This window comes from Zootoca vivipara, chromosome 14, assembly GCF_965207765.1.
Source record: "Zootoca vivipara chromosome 14, rZooViv2.hap1.1, whole genome shotgun sequence".
In the NCBI taxonomy this organism is placed as follows: domain Eukaryota; kingdom Metazoa; phylum Chordata; class Lepidosauria; order Squamata; family Lacertidae; genus Zootoca; species Zootoca vivipara.
This window is the reverse complement of record NC_142597.1, coordinates 46,016,276-46,036,302: the sequence shown is the minus strand read 5'-3', so window position 1 is coordinate 46,036,302 and position 20,027 is coordinate 46,016,276. Positions and strand designations below refer to the sequence as shown.

General features: G+C 51.8%; 2 protein-coding genes across 2 annotated transcripts; both read right to left on the bottom strand.

Moving 5' to 3' along the window:
• Positions 1-3,951: 3,951 nt before the first annotated feature.
• SEBOX (SEBOX homeobox) lies at positions 3,952-5,143 on the bottom strand. The gene is made up of 3 exons (XM_088658093.1): positions 4,985-5,143; positions 4,685-4,857; positions 3,952-4,598 (listed from the first exon to the last, which is right to left on the bottom strand). Exons 1-3 carry the CDS (start codon positions 5,079-5,081, stop codon positions 4,281-4,283), a joined length of 588 nt encoding a protein of 195 aa, XP_088514219.1. The 5' UTR covers positions 5,082-5,143; the 3' UTR covers positions 3,952-4,280.
• A 4,140-nt stretch (positions 5,144-9,283) lies between these two features.
• On the bottom strand, positions 9,284-20,027 carry VTN (vitronectin). The gene is made up of 8 exons (XM_035139329.3): positions 19,930-20,027; positions 17,359-17,478; positions 16,581-16,880; positions 15,333-15,472; positions 14,380-14,536; positions 12,279-12,431; positions 10,572-10,862; positions 9,284-9,462 (listed from the first exon to the last, which is right to left on the bottom strand). The coding sequence occupies exons 1-8, from the start codon at positions 19,988-19,990 to the stop codon at positions 9,347-9,349; spliced, it is 1,338 nt and encodes a 445-aa protein (XP_034995220.2). The 5' UTR covers positions 19,991-20,027; the 3' UTR covers positions 9,284-9,346.

Genomic DNA, 20,027 nt, shown 5'->3' with positions numbered 1-20,027 from the left:
ATTTGCTATGTAATGGTGACCAGTATATTATATGGGATAACAAACTGTGTTTTGGGGCTGGAGGGGTGAGCTTTTGTCCCGTTTTAGATCCCGAGAAGCAAAATAATTGTATGCTTCACCTTCGTTGGAAGATTCGGGACAGGCAAAAGAAAGTCATGGTTGAAACTATGGAACTTGCTCCTGCAAGAGGCAAGGATGCCCATCCACTTGGATGGCTTTAAATGGGGATTAGGCAAATTCAGAGGAGGCTCTCATGATGGCTGTGCTCTTGAGAGGCGGTAATGCTTCTCGGTAGTGGCGCCCGCCCTGTGGAACGCCCTCCCACCAGATGTCAAAAAGAAAAATAGCTACCAGACTTTTAGAGGACATCTGAAGGCAGCCCTGTTTAGGGAAGCTTTTAGTCTTTAAGAAATTAGTGTGTTTTAATATTTCTGTTGGAAGCCGCCCAGAGTGGCTGGGGAAACCCAGCCAGATGGGCGGGGTATAAATAATAATAATAATAATATATTATTATTATTATTATTATTATTATTATTACCATCTTGCTTGAGGGCTTCCTATAATGGGCATCTAGTTGGCCACTGTGAGAACAGGATGCTGGACTAGAATCATAGTTGGAAGAGACCACAAGGGCCACCCAGTCCAACCCCCTGCCAAGCAGGAAACACCACCAAAGCATTCCTGACAGATGGCTGTCAAGCCTCCGCTTAAAGACCTCCAAAGAAGGAGACTCCACCACACTCCTTGGCAGCAAATTCCACTGTTGAACAGCTCTTACTGTCAGGAAGTTCTTCCTAATGTTTAGGTGGAATCTTCTTGTAGTTTGAATCCATTGCTCTGTGTCAGCTTCTCTGGAGCAGCAGAAAACAACCTTTCTCCCTCCTCCATATGACATCCTTTTATATATTTGAACATGGCTATCATATCACCCCTTAACCTTCTCTTCTCCAGGCTAAACATACCCAGCTCCCTAAGCCGTTCCTCATAAGGCATCGTTTCCAGGCCTTTGACCATTTTGGTTGCCCTCCTCTGGACACGTTCCAGCTTGTCAGTATCCTTCTTGAACTGTGGTGCCCAGAACTGGACACAGTACTCCAGGTGAGGTCTGACCAGAGCAGAATACAGTGGTACTACTACTTCCCTTGATATAGATGCTATACTCCTATTGATGCAGCCCAGAATTGCATTGGCTTTTTTAGCTGCTGCATCACACTGTTGACTCATGTCAAGTCTGTGGTCTACCAAGACTCCTAGATCCTTTTCACATGTACTGCTCTCAAGCCAGGTGTCTCCCATCCTGTATTTGTGCCTTTCATTCCCCCCTCCCCAAGTGTAGTACTTTACATTTCTCCATGTGAAAATTCATCTTGTTTGCTTTGGCCCAGTTGTCTAATCTGTTAAGGTCATTTTGAAGTGTGATCCTGTCCTCTGGGGTATTAGCCACCCCTCCCAATTTGGTGTCGTCTGCAAACTTGCTCAGGGTGCCCTCAAGCCCATCATCCAAGTCATTGATAAAGATGTTGAATAAGACTGGGCCCAAGACAGAACCCTGTGGCACCCCACTAGTCACTTCTCTCCAGGATGAAGAGGAGCCATTGATGAGCACCCTTTGGATTCGGTCAGTCAGCCAGTTACAAATCCGCTGAATGGTAGCATTTTCTAGCCCGCATTTTACCAGCTTCTTTACAAGAATATCATGGGGCACCTTGTCAAAGGCCTTGCTGAAATCAAGATAGGCTACATCCACAGCATTCCCTTCATCTATCAGGCTTGTAATTCTGTCAAAAAATGAGACCCGATTAGTCTGACATCACCTATTTTTCAGAAACCCTATTTTTCAGAAACCCATGCTGACTTTTAGTGATCACAGAGTTTCTTTCTAGGTGCTCACAGACTGTTTGCTTAATGATCTGCTCTAGAATCTTTCCTGGTATTGATGTCAGGCTGACTGGGTGGTAATTGTTTGGGTCCTCTCTTTCCCCCTTTTTGAAAATAGGGACAACATTTGCCCTCCTCCAGATGGGGCCCCTTTGGTGAGAACCGACACTTCTTGTTTGTTTGTTTTGTTAAATTTCTATACTGCCCTTCATCTGAGGATCGCAAGGTGGTTTACAATATAAAAAAGAAGAAGAAGAGGAGTTTGGATTTGATATCCCTCTTTATCACTCCCCGAAGGAGTCTCAAAGCGGCTAACATTCTCCTTTCCCTTCCTCCTCCACAACAAACACTCTGTGAGGTGAGTGAGGCTGAGAGACTTCAGAGAAGTGTGACTAGCCCAAGGTCACCCAGCAGCTGCATGTGGAGGAGCCTAGACGCGAACCCGGTTCACCAAATTACGAGGCCACCGCTCTTAACCACTACACCACACTGGTGTAGTGCTATGTATGCATAGCTTGGTAACAAACCAAAACAGTAAACCTCCCACAGATTGTTTTATTAGCCAGAGGCTTGAGAGAACAGGAGCGTCTTCCCCTGGTGCCTAAAGGTGTACAATGAAGGTGCCAGGCAAGCCTCTCTGGGGAGAGCATTCCACAAGCAGGGAGTCACTGTAGAAAAGGCCTCCCCTTGTGTTGCCGCCCTCTGGACTTCTTGCAGAGGAGGCGCCCGAAGAAAAGCCATAGATGGTGAGTGCTTGGATCTCAGTGCTCCCATCCTACGCATATCGTCTCTGAAGTAAATCTGTTTGATTTCAAGTAAACATGTGGAGGATTTCCCCAGGGGTGGTGCAGTTGGGCGAGGGGGTTGCCAGGGAGGAGGAGGAGGTGATTAGCATGCCCTGTTGCCACTGGCTGGTTGCATGCTCTGCATGCAGAAGGTTCTGAGTTCAATCCCAGGCAGCATCGCCAGTACGGCCAGGTGAAATCCTTCCTCTACAAGTATCATTGTATGTGATTGCACCAGCCGAAGTCTACTCTCCAACCTAGTTCGCAAGCCAGACTCTGCATCCCAAGGGCCTCCAACCAGGTAACAGGCTCAATTTCGATAACAGCTGCTATTGGAAAGAATAGAATAATTCTGGACACCACAATTTAAGAAGGATATTGACAAGCTGGAAGGTGAGCAGAGGAGGGTGACCAAGATGATCCAGTGTCTGGAAACCAATCCTGATGAGGAATGGTTGAAGGAGTTGGGGATATTTAGCCTGGAGAAGACGAGACTGAGAGGAGACAGGAAAGCCATTTTCAGATATAAAAAGAGCTGCCACATGGAGGATGGAGCAAGCTAGTTTTCTCCTGCTCTGGAGGGTAGGACTTGAACCCATGGCTTCAAGTTACAAGAAAGATTCCAGCTAAACATACGGGAAAACTTTCTGACAGTAAGAGCTGTTCAACAGTGGAACAGACTCCCTCAGGGGGTTGTGGACTCTCTTTCCATGGAGGTTTTTAAGCAGAGGTCGGAAGGCCTTATTTCCTAGATATGTTAGTTGAGATTACTGCATTACAGGGGGTTGGACTAGATGACCCTCGGGGTGCCTCCCAACTCTGTTGTCTATGACAACACCCATATTGGATAGCAGTTGCTCAAAACCATTGTGTCCTTTTTGCTCCTGGAGGCTTTAAGCAGCGGGTGCTGGTCAGAGGCCCCTCGGAAGCGTTGATTAATGTTCTGATGTCTGCTAAGCCCTCGCCAGAAACACACACTCCAATATTAATATTGTCGCTACGTGCCATTCCAGCTGGCTGGGCCCAGAAGGGGGCGGGGGCGTGCTATGGAACCTCGACCTTTTCCATGGGCCATCACTGGGATTAGGTGATGTAGTTCAATCATCCACGGATCCCCCTGGAGATTAAGGTATTTTTCCCCCCCTGGGCAGATTAGGTGGCATTATCAAGCGATTGTAGGGTCTGAGCTCCCCCCGCTTCTGCATTTAAGGGTATTGGATAGGCCTGTGGGGTAGAGAGCAACCCCCCCCCAGCCAAAATCAGAAATGAAAGTGATCAGGCTAAGCTGTGAGGACATCACAAAACATCTCTTTTATTGGAGTTACAAGAGAGATTTGAGGGGTTGGGGTGAAGAGGAGAAAAACCAGCAGATTAATGCGGCCAGGTGCATTTTTAAAAGGGGAGGGGGGGTGCCCAGATACAATTGGACTCCAACAGAGACAGCCCTCCCCCCCCCTTCCCAGGAAGGAGCCTGTTACACAAAGGAACGATGGTTTACAGAGGAGCAACTCTGCTCTAGCCTTCCCCTGTTGCTGCTTCCAGCTCCCAACCAGCCAGGCCTCCATCCACCTCTCACCCAGAGCCAGATCTTCCTCGGCGGTGCGCCCACGCGGGCGTCTAGAGGTCCCCGAAGTTGGCCACCAGGGCGGCGCTGTAGATGAGGTCCGAGATGGTCCCCAGGGAGGTGCGAGGCGGAGGAAAGGCGTCCCAGCGCCCCGACAGGGCGGACCACGCCGCGGCCTCTTCCTCTTCTCGGAGGGAGCTCCCCGGCCACCGAGGGGGCGCCGCCTCCTCCCAGCCTAGGAAGACAGAGGCGCTGCCGGGCGGCGGCGTGGGGCTCAGTCCCGGCTGCCCATCGGGCTTGCTGCCAGCCTGAGCCCGGCGGGGCTCGGCGCTGCTCTTGATCCTGCGGGCGCGGCGGTTCTGGAACCAGACCTGGGGGGGAGAGGGAGCCGATGAGAGAAGGGGCATGGAGAGGCAGGCAGGGGCCCTCCCGAGGCGGAGGAGCCGTCGGGGCTCACCTGGATCTTGGCCTCGGGCAGCTGCGTGAGCTCGGCCAGGCGCTCGCGCGTCCCGATGTCCGGGTAGGGCAGGGCGGCGAAGACGCGCTCCAGCTCGCTCAACTGGCCCCGACTGAAGGTGGTCCGCTTCCTCTTCCTGGGGCCGCCGCCGCCTCCTCCCTCCGTCCGGGGACCTGCGAAGGTGCGAAAGAAGGCAGACGGGGCGGGCAGTGCTCGGGAGGGAGGAGGCGGTTTCTTCCTAGCCTCCCCCTCTCCAGGTCCCACCTCCATCCCGCCAGCACCTGGCGCCCCGCAACCCACCTCCGCCAGGCTGCTCCCCGCGCTCTCCGGCCGCCCCGTCGGGGGAGAGGAAGGGCGGCGGCACCCGGAGGACGCGCGCCCGCTCCTTGCTGCCCATCGTGGCGGCGGCTCCTGCCTGCGGCTGCTCCGGCTGGCCGTCTAGCTTTTATCACCTCCCTTCGGAGACCGAGCAGCGTCATTCCACCCCCACCCCCTCGGGCGGGCTCACATCTGGGACCAGCCCCGCCACCTGACGCAGTTCGGGCACCTGGAGACGGGAGGGGGAAGAGGGAGGCCCGTCGGGTCGAAGCGCGGGCGGCGCGGGAGCTGTCCTTGGTCCTGAAGTACCCGCCTCGGACAGCGCCTCGTCTAGGGACCAGCCTGGGATCCCGCCGAAGAGGTGCGGGGGCTCAGGAGTTTTCCCGGAGTCCAACTTCTCTGGCACACGCAAGAGGCCTGTCTTTAGAGAGGCAGTGTGGTGTAGCGGTTAGAACCAGGGCCTGGGAAACCAGGTTCAAATCTGCACTCTGCCATGAAGCTCACGTTTATGGAGACAGATGAAAGGATAGCTTCTCTGGTTAGAGGTTGTAGGTTCCATCCCCGTATGGGATGGCTGCATATTCCTACATTGCAGAGGGTTGGACTAGACGATCCTTCCAACTCTATGATTCTAAGTCCACACAGCACAGAGTTAAAGCGCGGAACTCCCTCCCACTGGAAGCAGTGATGGGCACCAACTTGGATGTTTTTAAAATAGGATTGGGCAAATTCATGGAGGAGGAGAAGGAGGTTTTCGATGACTCCCTGCCAGGATGGTGATGCTCTGCCTCCACAGTAGGAGCCAGCGATGCTTCTGAATACCAGAGGGACCCTGTGCTCAGTTCCTGCCTGTGGGTTTTGCGTTGGGTTGCCCAGTGTGAGAAGTGGGCCAACGGCCTGATCCAGCAGGCTCTACTGGTGTTATTATGAGGGCCAAACACTTAACGTGCAGCTCTGGCCCCCATGCATTTATTTACTCCCAGAGCTAAACCTGAGTTCAGGACTCCATAGTTTGTGTGCATAGAATATGCCTGGCAGAGTGATTCCCAGCAGCGTCTGCTTCAACAGCAATGCCCCGCTTACTTCCGAGGAAGTGGGCATAGGATTGCAGACTAAACCCTGTGTCATGTCCCCATTATATCTGATTGATCTGCCCCATAAAAAGCCCTTCATTTTATGTACTATTAAAGCTGGAAGAGACACTTCAGAGGCCATAGAATCCCAGAAATGTAGTCGGGGTCCCTACCAAGGGTCATCAATCTAGTCCAACCCCCTGCAAGGCAGGAATCTCAGCTAAAGCATCCATTGCAGATGCCCACCCAACCTCTGCTAAAAAAAAACCTCCAAGGAAGGAGAGCCCACAACCTCCCGAGGGAGACCCTTCCACTGTCCACTGTCAGAAAGTTCCTCCTGAAGTTTAGTTGGACTCTCCTTTCTTGCAACTTGAATCCATTGGCTCTGGTTCCCCCTTCCGGAACAGCTGATAAAAAGGTTGCTCCCACTTTCATGTGGCAGCGCTTGAGATATTTGAAGACAGCTCTCAGATCTCCTCTCAGCATGGGCGTAGCCAGGGGGGGCAGGGCGGGGCAGCTGCCTCCCAAAATCAATAAAAATAGAGAGTTAACTGAGGTTCTGCCTCCTCCCCCCCCCCAGGCCTGCCCCCTAACAAAAATCCTGGCTACACCCATGCCTCTCAGTCTCCTCTTGTCCAGGTGAAACCGTGGGACCGATTCAGATGGTCCGCCCCCGCTACTTAATGGCTCCAATTGGACTACTGCAATGCGCTCCACGTGGGGCTACCTTTGAAGGTGACCCGGAAACTGCAATTAATCCAGAATGCGGCAGCTAGACTAGTGACTGGGAGTGGCCGCCGGGACCACATAACACCAGTCCTGAGAGATCTACACTGGCTCCCAGTACCTTTCCGAGCACAATTCAAAGTGTTGGTGCTGACCTTTAAAGCCCTAAACGGCCTCAGTCCTGTATACCTGAAGGAGCGTCTCCACCCCCACCATTCAGCCCGTCACTGAGATCCAGCACCAACGGCCTTCTGGCGGTTCCCTCATTGCGAGAACCAGACAGAGGGCCTTCTCGGTAGTGGCACCCGCCCTGTGGAACGCCCTCCCAGCAGATGTCAAGGCAATAAGTAACTATTCTACTTTCAGAAGACAACTGAAGGCGGCCCTGTTTAGGGAAGTTTTAAATGTTTGATGCTGTACTGTTTTTAATATTCGGTTGGAAGCCGCCCAGAGTGGCTGGGGAAAGCCAGCCGGATGGGCGGGGTATAAATAATAAATTATTATTATTATTATTATTATTACTCAACTCCCTCAATTGTTCCTCATAGGGAACCATTCCTCATGATTCCAGTCCCATCTGCTGGATTAACAGGGGAAAGTCTGTCCCACTTCCTGCTCAACAGCCCTTCACCTTCGTCGCAGTCATGTCACTGTAGTATGGTGTAGTGGTTAGAGTGCTGCCTAGGGTTGCACCATGCACTTAAAGCACCTCCCCCAAAGAAGCCTGGGAACTGTAGATTAAGGGTGCTGGGAGAGGGAAACTACAGTTCTCTGGATGGGGAGTTTGCTTTCAATGTACATCCCCCAAGGACCAGAGAGGGAGGAGAAGCAGGCCTACCACCTTGAGCTTGCAGGAAAAGTGCAGAAATCAATAAAAGCCTCTCTTCATTAGGCAAAAGGTCTCTTTTAACCATTTCTCATTGGACTTCAGGCTTTCCAGACACCTCCACATTCCCAAATCATCACCGTCTTGATCACCCTAACTCTTTGGATGGTGTATGAAAGGGCTTGGCTACATTCTGGCCTGCTCCTTGATGACTGTGTGGTGCAGACAGAACACCCACCCTCCCCCCCCCACCAGCTTAAGACTGGTTCCCCACCCCACCCCACCCCCACCCCACTTGCTGGTCCCAAAGCTGACAAGGTTTCCTTATTCCCATTTCCCCATGTTTGAAACAGGGTAATTTCAGATTTAGGTGCTGAGTAATATTTGCTTCCTAGGCTCCAAAATTAGTGTTGGGTCAACCCTAGGGAACATTTTACAGCTTGAGGGCCACCCCTGGCCTTTAGACAGCCTTCCAAGGGCCGTATGCCAGGGGTGGGCGGAGCCAGAGGCAAAGGTAGGTGGGGTAATGGACGCACCCCACCCCTCTTTGAGCAGTAGTCTAGTTTCTACACTGCCTACCCTTGATCCTCCACCCAGGCTAGCAAGAGGGGTGTGGCCAGTGCTGAAAGGGGCGTGGCCTAGAGGGGTGGCTGGGGAGGTGGCGTGGCCTTGGAGAGGGGGCGTGGCCTGCTGGAAATTTCTAGGGCTGGATGGAAGGACCTGGAGGACTTGGGTTCCCTCACCTCATGCATCACACATCTCCAGGACCGGAGCAAAATGTTGCTTTTGCACAATGCAATTCAACACATTACAACCCCAGATCCTGACCGTGGAGTCTTAAATAAACATTGAGTCACCGCCAAATGACTCGTGTCCCCCGTGAGGTGGTTTATGTGGGATGGAACACTGGGGCAGACAAGTCACAACAGTTCCTAGAGTGTCCACTAACAGGAACTCACCTGGAGGGACACCTGACTAAGTTCAGCTTCCTGTTCCTCCAGATATGCAGATGAGATGGATTAGCAGGCAGACAAAAGCTCCTAGCCAGCAGCCATTCTCTCTCTTAGCCACCTCCTCTTCAATGGGAACACATCTCCAGAGAATCTACAGTTAGGATGGTTCTCCCTCTTGGCCTGCAGCCAAGATCTCTTGGCCTGCAGCCAAGAGAGAGACCAAATGGAGCCTTACTTTACTAAGTAGTCTCCAGATGTACATATTTGTAACTTTTCTACGTAAGCCTACCTTTCTGAGATTATGCTGTTAACTCAGGATGTCATGTGAGTAAACTCTATCTTATTTTAATACTATTGTGTCGTGTATTTCTTTTAAGAGGGACAAAGGGGATTTGCCAGGAAGTATAATATTGAAGTATAATATTGTTGTAGAGGTTCTAACAAACCTAACGCTCACGTTTTGCTGCGCACAAAAGGGGAATGTCACTCTGCTGATATTGGAAGCTTGCTAACACAAGCTTGGATAGGATCTATCTAATAATATATCCTAATCCACATCCTTAACATTCCCACAGTTTAGCATCACCGTTCTTTGTTTTGGTCCCCAAACTACCAGGTGAGACAGGTTGTCCAAACTTGGGCTGCAAAGAACCCCCCTCCCCACAGGTCTCTAGTCCCCCCAAAAAACAAGCAGGCAGGTACGGTCTTTGGAACTCGGGGCTTTATTTGGCCGCTGTCGACGGTGTGGAGGGCTTTCTGGCTGGGCTCAGGCAAGATCCTCATCGGATGGGCACCCCAGCCAGTACTTGGAGATGGGGCGAGGGTACCTGGGGTAGACGAAATCCACACGTCGAGTGTTCAGGTTCAGGCGGTAGTACTTGTCTGAGAGGGAGGGAGGGAGGTGCAGAAAGGGAGGAAGGAAATCCTGTTAATTTAGCTTCTCACTTCTCCAACCTTAAATTCAGCTCTCCGGATTTCTGCGGCAATTTGAGGTTTTTTAAAAATATCCTCGTCAAAGTTCACCAGGTGCAGATTGCTTCTAAGAAACATGTTTTTTTGTCTGCTGTTTTGACCATATGTGCACCTTTGTTTCCTAACAGAAAGCATTTTTCGTTGGCATTTTTTCCACTTACCAATAGTTATGCAGACTGTCCCCTAATATATGCATTTCTGTACCCAACAGTTAGCTGGAGAACTGCAGCCCAAAATCTGGATGTAGGTGAATGTCGAAGGGCAGCTGCATTTCAATAGTCTTTATTATTATTTTTGAAACTGCTAATCTGGTAAATTTGAGATCGCCTTACCCCAGCTATTCGATCAGTGGACCTGGCAGTGTTACAAGTGTCCCATAATCCTCGTCATCGCTACCTGGAGATGCTACTGAGGATTGAAACTGGGACGTTCTGCATGCCAAGCAGACACTCTACCACTGAGCTACTGTGGGATAACCAGCCTCACGTAACCAGTATTCTGAAGTCTAATTAATGCATGACGGGGTTAAGACCATAGAGTAAGCTGACCAGTCAGGCTTAGCTCACCTTGGGAGGGACTAGGTCATTAAACCTTTGTTCCCTTAGTCTACCAGAGAAGCTCAATGTGTGAGGCCTGAGTTGCAAACCGCATGACTCTTACAAGCCACTCTTGAGTTCCTATACCAATTCTAGAAACCTTTGCCACTTTGTACCTAAGCCAAATTTTAATGCCTGTGCATTTTTTCCTGAATGCTACATGGAAAAGAGCATGAACGGGACCTTTAGAGAGTTTGTAAGTAAACCATTTTTAACTAGTGAACCCACAAGGGCACATTTTAAAGTTCTAACTGCCTATGTTTCCAAGCTTTGCTGCATATTCTGCAATTTCAAACCTGGACTGGGGTCCTCTCCCTAAAATGTGCTGGCTACAAACCCAGATCTTGGCATCCAGTGAGTTCTCTTTTTGCTTCTATCTCCTCCCCCCCTCCCCAGCAACCTTCCTTGATGCCCTGTACTCACCGCCAACGAAGAAGTAGACGCTCTGGAAGGGCTGGCATGGGGTGGTTCCGCCCAGCAACCAGTCCATGTCCGAGGACTCTGAGCTGGGTTCGCCTTGCCAGTCCCAGGCATTCCAGCGTCCCCAGCGCTGGCGGTGGCGGTACTTCCTGCGGTGCCGGCGTGACGACTTCCTCGCTGGGCGGCGCTGGGCAGGGCTCTGTGCCACGTAGATCCGGCCGAGCATCACGGCATCCAGGCCACTGGGCACCCCTCTCCAGTCGCGGCTGATGAAACGGGCCCTGCTGGCCCCACCTGGAAATGGGGAGAGGGGACGTCAGAAGAGACGGCTGGTGAGCCAGGCTTTCCCCAGGCCATCCCCATAGCCTTGGGTCTCTGCACATGGGCAGAGGAGGGTGACCGAGTCAATTGAGGGACTGGCAACCAAGCCTTACGAGGAAGGGTTCAGGCAGTTGGCTATGTTTGGCCTGGAAAGATAATAAAAATAATAAATAATAATAAATTTTTATTTATACCCCGCCCTCCCCAGTCAAAAACCGGGCTCAGGGCGGCTCACACCAACAAAACCACAATAAAACATAAAAACAATTAATTAAAATACAGATTAAAATACAGTATTAAAATTTAAAATGCAGCCTCATTTCAAGTAGTCCATAAATCCAAGCCATGAGGGAGGAAAACACAGGGGTCAGACTAAGTCCAACCCAAAGGCCAGGCGGAACAGCTCCGTCTTGCAGACCCTGCGGAAAGATGACAAATCCCGCAGGGCCCTGGTCTCCTGTGAAAGAGCGTTCCACCAAGTTGGGGCCAATACTGAAAAGGCCCTGGCTCTAGTAGAGGCCAATCTAGCCACCTTATGGCTCAGGATCTCCAGAATATTGTTGTTTGTGGACCTTAAGGTCCTCCGCGGGGCATACCAGGAGAGGCGGTCCCGTAGGTACGAGGGTCCCAAGCCGCATAGGGCTTTAAAGGTCAAAACCAGCACCTTAAACCTGATCCTGTACTCCACCGGGAGCCAGTGCAACTGGTAAAGCACTGGATGAATGTGATCCCGCGGCAGGGAGATTTGTTGCGGCAGCAAGTTCCCTAGTTGAACTGCACACTGAGCCAACGGTGTGATGCAGCAGCAGAAAAGGCTCATGCAATCCTAGGCAGCATCTGCAGAAGTCTAGTGTCCAGATCAAGGGAAGTGATACTACTGCTCTATTCTGCCTTGGCCAGATCCACCTGGACTCCCAGGTCCAGCTCTGCACACCCCAGTTTAAGGAGAATATTGTCAAGCTGGAATGTGTGCAGAGGAAATGGGGTCTTCTTCTGACTTTTGACTGAGCTGAGGCCCTTCCCTTAAAAAAACATAGTAAGATTCCAGTCCTCATGGGGTGGAATAAACCACTGGTTAAAATCAGAAGCTGCCCTATATCCTCTTGCTCAGCGTTTTCAACACTGACTGGCAGCAGCTCTCCGGGGTTTCAGGCGAGGAGACCTTCCCAGCCCTACCTGCCGATGCTGGGACCTTCTGCATGCCGAGCAGGTGCTCTGCCACTGAGCCACATCCCTCCCCAAAGGTATGAACAGGGCAGGAGTCCCATCCTCTCTTGCCCCCGGCAATCACATCGGGCCAGCTCAGCAGGGTGCGGCCCAGCTGTGGGTGCCTGCGGAGAGTGGGGCTCAGCCCAGACACCCACACGCTCCCATTGCTGCCCTACTCACTGCGCCGCGAGCCCCCGAAAAGCGCTTGGAAGATGTCCTCCCAGCTGTCGCCCTTGAGCACGGCGTAGTGGTCGAAGACCAGTGAGGGGGACGTGGTCTCACAGTCCTCCCGCGTCGGCTGCTTGGAGAAGTCGTAGGACCAGTACTTCCGCCCTGGGGAGGCAGATGGAGAAGGGATTCGACACCGGGCAGGGGAGAAGATGGCTCCGCCAGGATCCACAGGGAGAGCAGACCCCACTGTGCATCTCCCTCCCTCCCTTGTTCCTGGTGCAGATCTTCCCACACCTCTTCTTCGCTGGCAGGGAGGAGGGTGCCAGCCCTGAGATGGGGGCCCCACCTTCCCATCATGCCATTGCAGGGGGTGTCGGTTCTAAATTTAAATTTATAAGGCGTCGAGAAAAGGTTCAGAAAAGGCTCTTCCGTTTAGAGAAGGTCAGGAAGAGACGACATGTTAGGCCATGTCAGCCTGGAGAAAGGGGGCATAGAAGAGTTTTTCTCCCTGTCTCCTAAGACTAGAACTCGGGGCCATCCCACGAAGCTGAATGTTAGAAGATTCAGGGCAGAGAAAAGAAAGGCCTTCTTCGTGCATTGCAGTGTTAAACTCTGGAACTCGCTGCTACAGGAGCCAGTGATGGCCACCATTATGGATGGCTGTAGAAGAGTATTGGACAAATGGAGGGAAAAGCTACTAATGGCTCCTAGACACAGGGGTCCTGCTTTGCCTCCTGGCTCAGAGATACCACTTGCTGGAAACCGAACTTATGCTTGAATCCTGCTTGTGGGTTAAACTGTGGAACTCCCTCCCACATGGCCACCGGGCTAGATGGCTTTGTAAGAGGAGTAGACAAATGCATGGAGGAGGAGACAGGCAGTTGTGTCAGGTTGTGCATCTGCAACAGTGACCAGAGGAGGAATGACCGCTGGGAGGAGCCCAGAGAGAAGAAACGCCTTGGTGCATTTGCAGCAGCACAACCGGACACTTTCCTCTGCCCCAGCTGCAACAAAACATGTCTCTCCTGTATCAGTCTTTACAGTCACAGCAGGCACTGCAACTATCCAACCGCTTGACCTCGCCCCCAAAGACACACTCCTCCATTGTCTCCCAAGACAAATGGATGTAGTTACAGGTAGGTAAGCCATGTTGGTCTGCCGTAGTCGAAACAAAATATAAAAATTCCTTCCAGGAGCACCTTAGAGACCAACTAAGTTTGTCATTGGTATGAGCTTTCGTGTGCATGCACACTTATCTGAAGAAAGTGTGCATGCACACGAAAGCTCATACCAATGACAAACTTAAAGGTAAAGGGACCCCTCACCATTAGGTCCAGTTGTGACCGACTCTGGGGTTGTGGTGCTCATCTCGCATCATTGGCCGAGGGAGCTGTCATACAGCGTCTGGGTCATGTGGCCAGCATGACTAAGCCGCTTCTGGCGACCCAGAGCAGCACATGGAAATGTCGTTTACCTTCCCGCCGGAGCGGTACCTATTTATCTACTTGCACTTTGACGTGCTTTTGAACTGGTAGGTTGGCAGGAGCTGGGATCGAGCAACGGGAGCTCACCCCGTCGCGGGGATTCGAACCGCCGACCTTCTGATCAGCAAGCCCTAGGCTCTGTGGTCTCTAAGGTGCTACTGGAAGACAGATGGATGTCAGTCGTTATTAAGCAAATCCATGGAGGAGGAGAGGGCTTCCAGTGGCTCCTAGCCAGGACAACTCTGTTCTGCCTCGGCCATTGGAGGCAGCCATGGTTCGGAACAGCAGTTGCTGGAAACCCCAGGAGGGGAGAGGGCTCTTGGGCTCGGATCCTGCTTGAGGGTTTGCCATGGGGGCACCTGGTTGGCCACTGTGAGAACAGAATGTTAGACTAGATGGCCAACTGGGCTGATCCAGCAGCCTCTTCTTATATTTCTTATGTTCGTTTGTGAAGGATCCTGGGAAATGTAGTTCTGTGTCACCTCTTAGTGGCCTCTTCTCTAAACTCCACTTCCCAAGATTCTCTGGGGTTGGGGAAAAGGTGCCTTTAAGCATGCTTCAAAGGCATACTGAAGATGTAGCAGTAGAAGTGTTTAGGGACCGACTGCACCCACCCCCAGCCTCACCTTTGAAGAAGTAGACCCTCTCGCTGGAGAAGTAGCTCTGGGCAGGCAGGGCAAAGGCAGCGTCCAGGTCATCGGGGATGCCCTTGAACCCGTCTGAGATGTTACGGGGGAAATCCGGCTCCAGGACTCCGTCAGCAAAGCGCCAATACAGGCTGCCCTAGAGGAGAGAGGAAGCCATGGGCAGGCGGGGGTCAGCGGAGGGAAAGGATGCACGTCAGCTGAGGCGGGGGGCTGCCTGATCCACAACCAAGTGCAGAAAAATCAAGAGGTGCCGGAGCTGAAAGCCCCCTGCTCTGAGCTGGGACCCTCCAGAGGCCTAAGGGCTGGGGGTTATCCTTCATTGAGAGCTGGATAGCAGAAAGGCTTGGGCCCCACTGACTTGCCAAGCTCACATTAAGTTCTCCGCATTTCCAAATCATTTTGTTGTTGTTGTTGTTGTTGTGGGGGGAAATCATCATGAAAAGTCATCAACATTTAAGGGCGGTTTTCTTCCACTCTACACCTTTTGGCATGGAGTTTTGACTGAGAGGCCCATCTCTGCAAAGCAATTTCCCCCCAAATATAACACATTTTTTGCAAGTTCCCCACTACTGAGATATGAATTTTTGCGTACTGTGACATGCACTTCTGTGCAATTATTAATTATTATTATTATTTAAATCTATATGTCGCTATTCTTCAGGAGACCACAGGGTGGTTTACAATACACAATTCTATTCTTCTGATTCAATTTGCTATAATAATCTCAGTAAGATTTAAATATTAATATGCAATCCAAATGTCACAATGCACAACACACACACAAAAAAATCAAAACCAACTCTATGATTCTATAACCACCCTTATGACAAGGAGGGTGGTGGGAATTGTAGTCTGAAACGTCTGCAAGGCACCAGGTTTGGCGAAGGCTTGGCCAGGGGGCCAGGAGGGGAGCTGGGGGGGTGAGCTCTTACCTGGAAGAGGTAGGTCTTGCCCTCGCAGTTGACGCGGGTGAAAGCGGCATCGATGGGCCCCTCAATGCCCCACACTTCCTGGATGAGCTTGGGGTACCCTGGCCTCACGCTCTTCTCGTCTAGCTCGTAGAAATACTTTCCTGGATCAGGGAGAGGAAGAGGCAGGCAGAGGAAGGTGAACATTTGCTCCCAGAATCCCTAACTTCGGAACTCCTTCCCTGGAGAAGCCAGACAGGCTCCCTCCTTGCTGTCCTTCTGCCGGCACATGGAGACCTCTTTGTTCCTACAGGCATTGGCGAAGTCACTGTTTTTAAGGAAATGGATGGTGCTGTGATGTTTTTATTGCAATGATCTGCATGTTTTAAAAGATCACACATGTGCACATAATTTGGGGTCACCCAGCCAGATGGGTGGGGTATAAATAATCAAATTTATTATTATTATTATTATTATTATTATTATTATTATTATTACATTATTATTCATGATAATTGTTTTTTAATGATTTGTTTCTTTTTCTAAGTTTTTAGCTGTCTCTAGTTTGGCTGTATGATGTTTTAAACCATTTTTAATATTGTATCTTCAAGGTTGTAACCTGCCCTGGGACTGTGGGGTGAAGGGTGGGAAATTTCTTCACTGTTCCCGCCCAAAGCATTTTTGTTTGAGCCTGCCCAGCAATGCAGAATGTTGATGCGTGCTTTTAGTTTATAATTGATTTTAATTCTTTTGAATGCTTTAAATAGTTGGTTTAAACTATTTTTCTCGATGATTTCATTGTTTTACTCCTTGCTTAAAATGGCTTTGAGGTTTCATAACAATTAAACAGTGTACTGCATACATTGTATGAAATAAAGAACAAGGAGTTGTCGTAGTTCCCCCCCCCCTATCATAATAACAATTATTTCCGTTGCTGTTATTCTGGACTAGGCCCCCCGGGAGAGACCAGGGTTCAAATCCTCACTCAGCCATGAAGTTGACAGGGTGTGACCTTGGGCCGGTCACCATCTCTCAACCTAACCTACCTCGCAGGGTTGTTGGGAGGAGAAAATGGGCAGGGGGGGGGAAGCGTGCCTGCCACCCTGAGATCATAAACGGCTGGGTTTGCACCTTGCCCCCCCCCCGAGATCCAAACGCCTGGGGTGGAGCAGAGCCTGGGGGGTCGTGCCCCCCTGCAGGTCTCTGGGCCCCTAAGACCCACGTCTGGATTGTGGGTGCTGGGGTCAGCTCCCCCCCCGACCCAGACTGTACCGCGGAAAGCGTAGATGGAGCCGTTCTTCAGGCTGGTGAAGGCGTCGAAAGGAGCTCCGCTGCAGGCCACCTCCTCTTCCGGGGCGTCGGTCGGGGCCTCTGTCTCGGGCACGGGGGCTTCTTTGGTGGGCTCGACCACCCCCCTGTCTGTCTCCCCTGTCCACACATCATCGTAGTCAAGCCACATAGTTGGCTCGGGGGCTCCAGTGGTGGGGGTGGGCTCCGGGGTCGTGGCGTTGGGGGGGTCGTAGTAATCCTGGTAGTCGTCTTCTGGCTGCGTGAAAACGTCTCCGCGGGTCACTGAGGTCGGGGGGGAAAGGAAAGACGGCAGGTGAAAGTTGGCAAATGGACAGGAGTGAGGGGGGCACTCTCCATGGCTTCCTCTCCGAAGTTCCCGGGAAGTGTAGTTTAATGCTCGCAAAATATTCCCCAGCACCCTTAACAAACTGCCCCTCCCACAATCTCCGGTCCTCTGTGCAAACATGCTTTTATTACAACGGGCGTTTGCTCGCTTAAAGCGCACAGCTTCCCCTCAGAGAATCCTGGGAACTGTAGTTTATGCCTCATGACGCTACAATTCCCAGGAAAAGAGGAATGTGCCTTATTCCAAGTCAGTCCCATCCGTGGTCCCTCTAGCTGAGTGTTGTCTCCACTTTCCGGCAGCAGCTCTCCAGGATTTCGGGAAGAGATCTCAGAGCTGGAGATGCAGGCAGGGGCTAACCCTGGGGCCTTCTGCATGCAGGGCAAGTGTCCTGTGCCCCTGAGCTGGGGACGATACCTTTGGATTTGCAGGCAGTCCAGTAGTCGCTGCAGCAGCTCTGGTAGTACATGCAGAGATCGTCACACTGGCATTTCTTCTCCTTGTTGAAGCCGTCATTGCAGCGCCCCTCGCAAGTCTCTGGGCAGGGGGGAAACAGCAAGGAGCAATGGGAAGAGTCAAGAGTTAAACTGTGGAACTCACTGCCACAGGAACCAGTCATGGCCACCAACCTGGATGGCTTTAAAATGTCCTGAGGGTAAGAGGCATTTGGCTGTGGGGCGGACTTCCTCGGGAGGTGGTGGACTCTCCTTCCTTGGAGGTTTTTAAGCAGAGGTAGGGTGGCCATCTGCCAGGGATGCTTTAGTTGAGATTCCTGCATGGCAGGGGGGTGGACTGGATGACCCTGGAGGGTCCCTTCCAACTCTACGACCCTCTGATTCTATGAAAAGAGGATTGGACACATTCCTGGAGGAGAAGAGGGCAATGGATGGCTCCTAGCTATGATGGCAATTTCTGGAAACGGCAGGAGGGGAGAGTGGCTCTTGTGCTCGGATCCTGCTTGTGGGTTTCCTGTGGGTGTCTTGGGTGGCCCCTGTGAGAACAGGCTGCTAGGTCCAGTGGCCCCTAGCCTGATCCTGCAGGCTTTCCCTAGGTTCTTCTATTCCAAAGACCAAGCCAGGCGGTCCGTTTGTCCCCAGTCAGGGCTGGCACCAGGGGGCGCCACACATTTGCAGCATCAATTAATGTGCCAGTTCAGTCACACTTTTGGGAGAAGGGGGGACTTGCTGTCTGGGCCGACTGTCGAGCTGCTTTGGGAGCCTGGGAGACCCACACAGAGATCGGGGCCTCCACTCGGCTTGCAAGCCGTGGGCAAGAACTGCCATAGATTAAAACCAAAACCAAGTTTCATCCGGTGTCTTACCCAGCGGATCCCAAAGTGGATGGAAGGGTTGGAAGGGACACCCAGAGTCATCTAGTCCAACCCCCTGCAATGTAGACCCTCCTCCCTATCCCTTTAATGGCAGAGAAGTGGGGCAGAAATCCACCCTCCTCCTGTGCTTCTTTTTTTCAGGGTGAAATTCTACATTCATGTGTGGCAACAACAGATGCCACTTGCAAGCTGATATCAAGCAATTTGAATGTTTGCTAAGCGCAAGTGAAACAAATGTGCAAAACTAGGTTGCTTTCTGGGGCAAGGGCAGAGCGGAGAATCTTTTTCAGGCCTGAGGGCCACATTCCCTTCTACAGTCGTACCTCGGGTTACGAACCGCTCGGGTTGCGAACACTTCGGGTTACGAACTCCTCAACCCCGGAAGTGTTTTTGTCGCGCGTGCGCCGCGCGCATGCGCAGAAGCACCGCGCGCGCTTTGCGCATGCGCAAAAATGGCGCTCGGTTTGCGACCTTTTCGGGTTACGAACCGCGACCGGGAACGGATCGTGTTCGTAACCCGAGGTACCACTGTACTTAACTTTCCAGGGGTCATGTGACAGTGGTGGGAGGGGCCATCAACGAAAGGGGGCGGAGCAACACAGGCTCTGTACTGTAGGCTAGTTTTTACACAAACACCCCTCCTCCGTTATCCTCCATCCAGGGAAACAAAGAGCCAGGATCAGGGTTCAAGGACAGATTCCCAGCTGGGCAAAGACCCTGGGGGGGGGGCAGGGCGGGTGAGGGCTCTGACGAGTCCCAGGGACCATATTCAGGAAACTTTTTGATGCAGTTTTGACATTCCCCAATGCAATTCCGCCTTCCCCTGCCCCCGTGAAGACCACATTATTGCCTAACAGGAGAACTTTAAACAATATTTCTGTTCTTTCTTTTGTTCTTTCTCATCCTGATTGTCCCCAGTATCATTCGTGTGTGTGTGTGTGTGTGTGTGTGTGTGTGTGTGTGTGTGCACGCACGCAAATTGTCCCTGGAACCCATGGGGGGGGGACGGCACTCAAAGAAGTTTTACTCAAAGTAGAAACTCCGAACATTAGAATCGTAGAGTTGGAAGAGACCCCAAGGGCCATCCAGTCCAAACCCCTGCCGAGCAGGAAACACCATCAAAGCATTCTTGACATATGCCTGTCAAACCTCTGCTTAAAGACCTCCAAAGAAGGAGACTCCACCATACTCCTTGGTAGCAAATTCCACTGCCGAACAGCTCTTACTGTCAGGAAGTTCTTCCTAATGTTTAGGTGGAATCTTCTTTCTTGTAGTTTGAATCCATTGCTCCGTGTCCGCTTCTCTGGAGCAGCATTAAAGGAACGTGACTCAGTTAGGGCCCTTGACCTCAACAGCTCTACTCAAATAAGTTTTACTCAGAGTAGAAACTCTGAACATTAAAGGAACGTGACACAGTTGGGGCCCTTGACCTCAACAGCTCCGCTCTGAGTACAACTCTGCTGAAGGGCGCCCCGCTTACAAAGCTTCCCCAACAGATGGACTTGGCAGCACCTTGTGGCGGGGAGTTCCAAAAGCTAAGGCTCCTTCCCACTCTGAACAGTTTGATCATGGAGACGCACCTAGGCCGGTTGCAAGTTCCCTTGAGATTCCCCGGTCAATAGCTCAAATTGGGGTGGGGGTGGGATCCTGGTACTCACCCTCGGCAGCAAAGCTCCCCCACAGGCAGCCCAGCAGCAGAACCAGGCTGAGGAGCTTCATGGCGAGTGGCTGGGCAGGCGGATGACCGTCCGCCTCT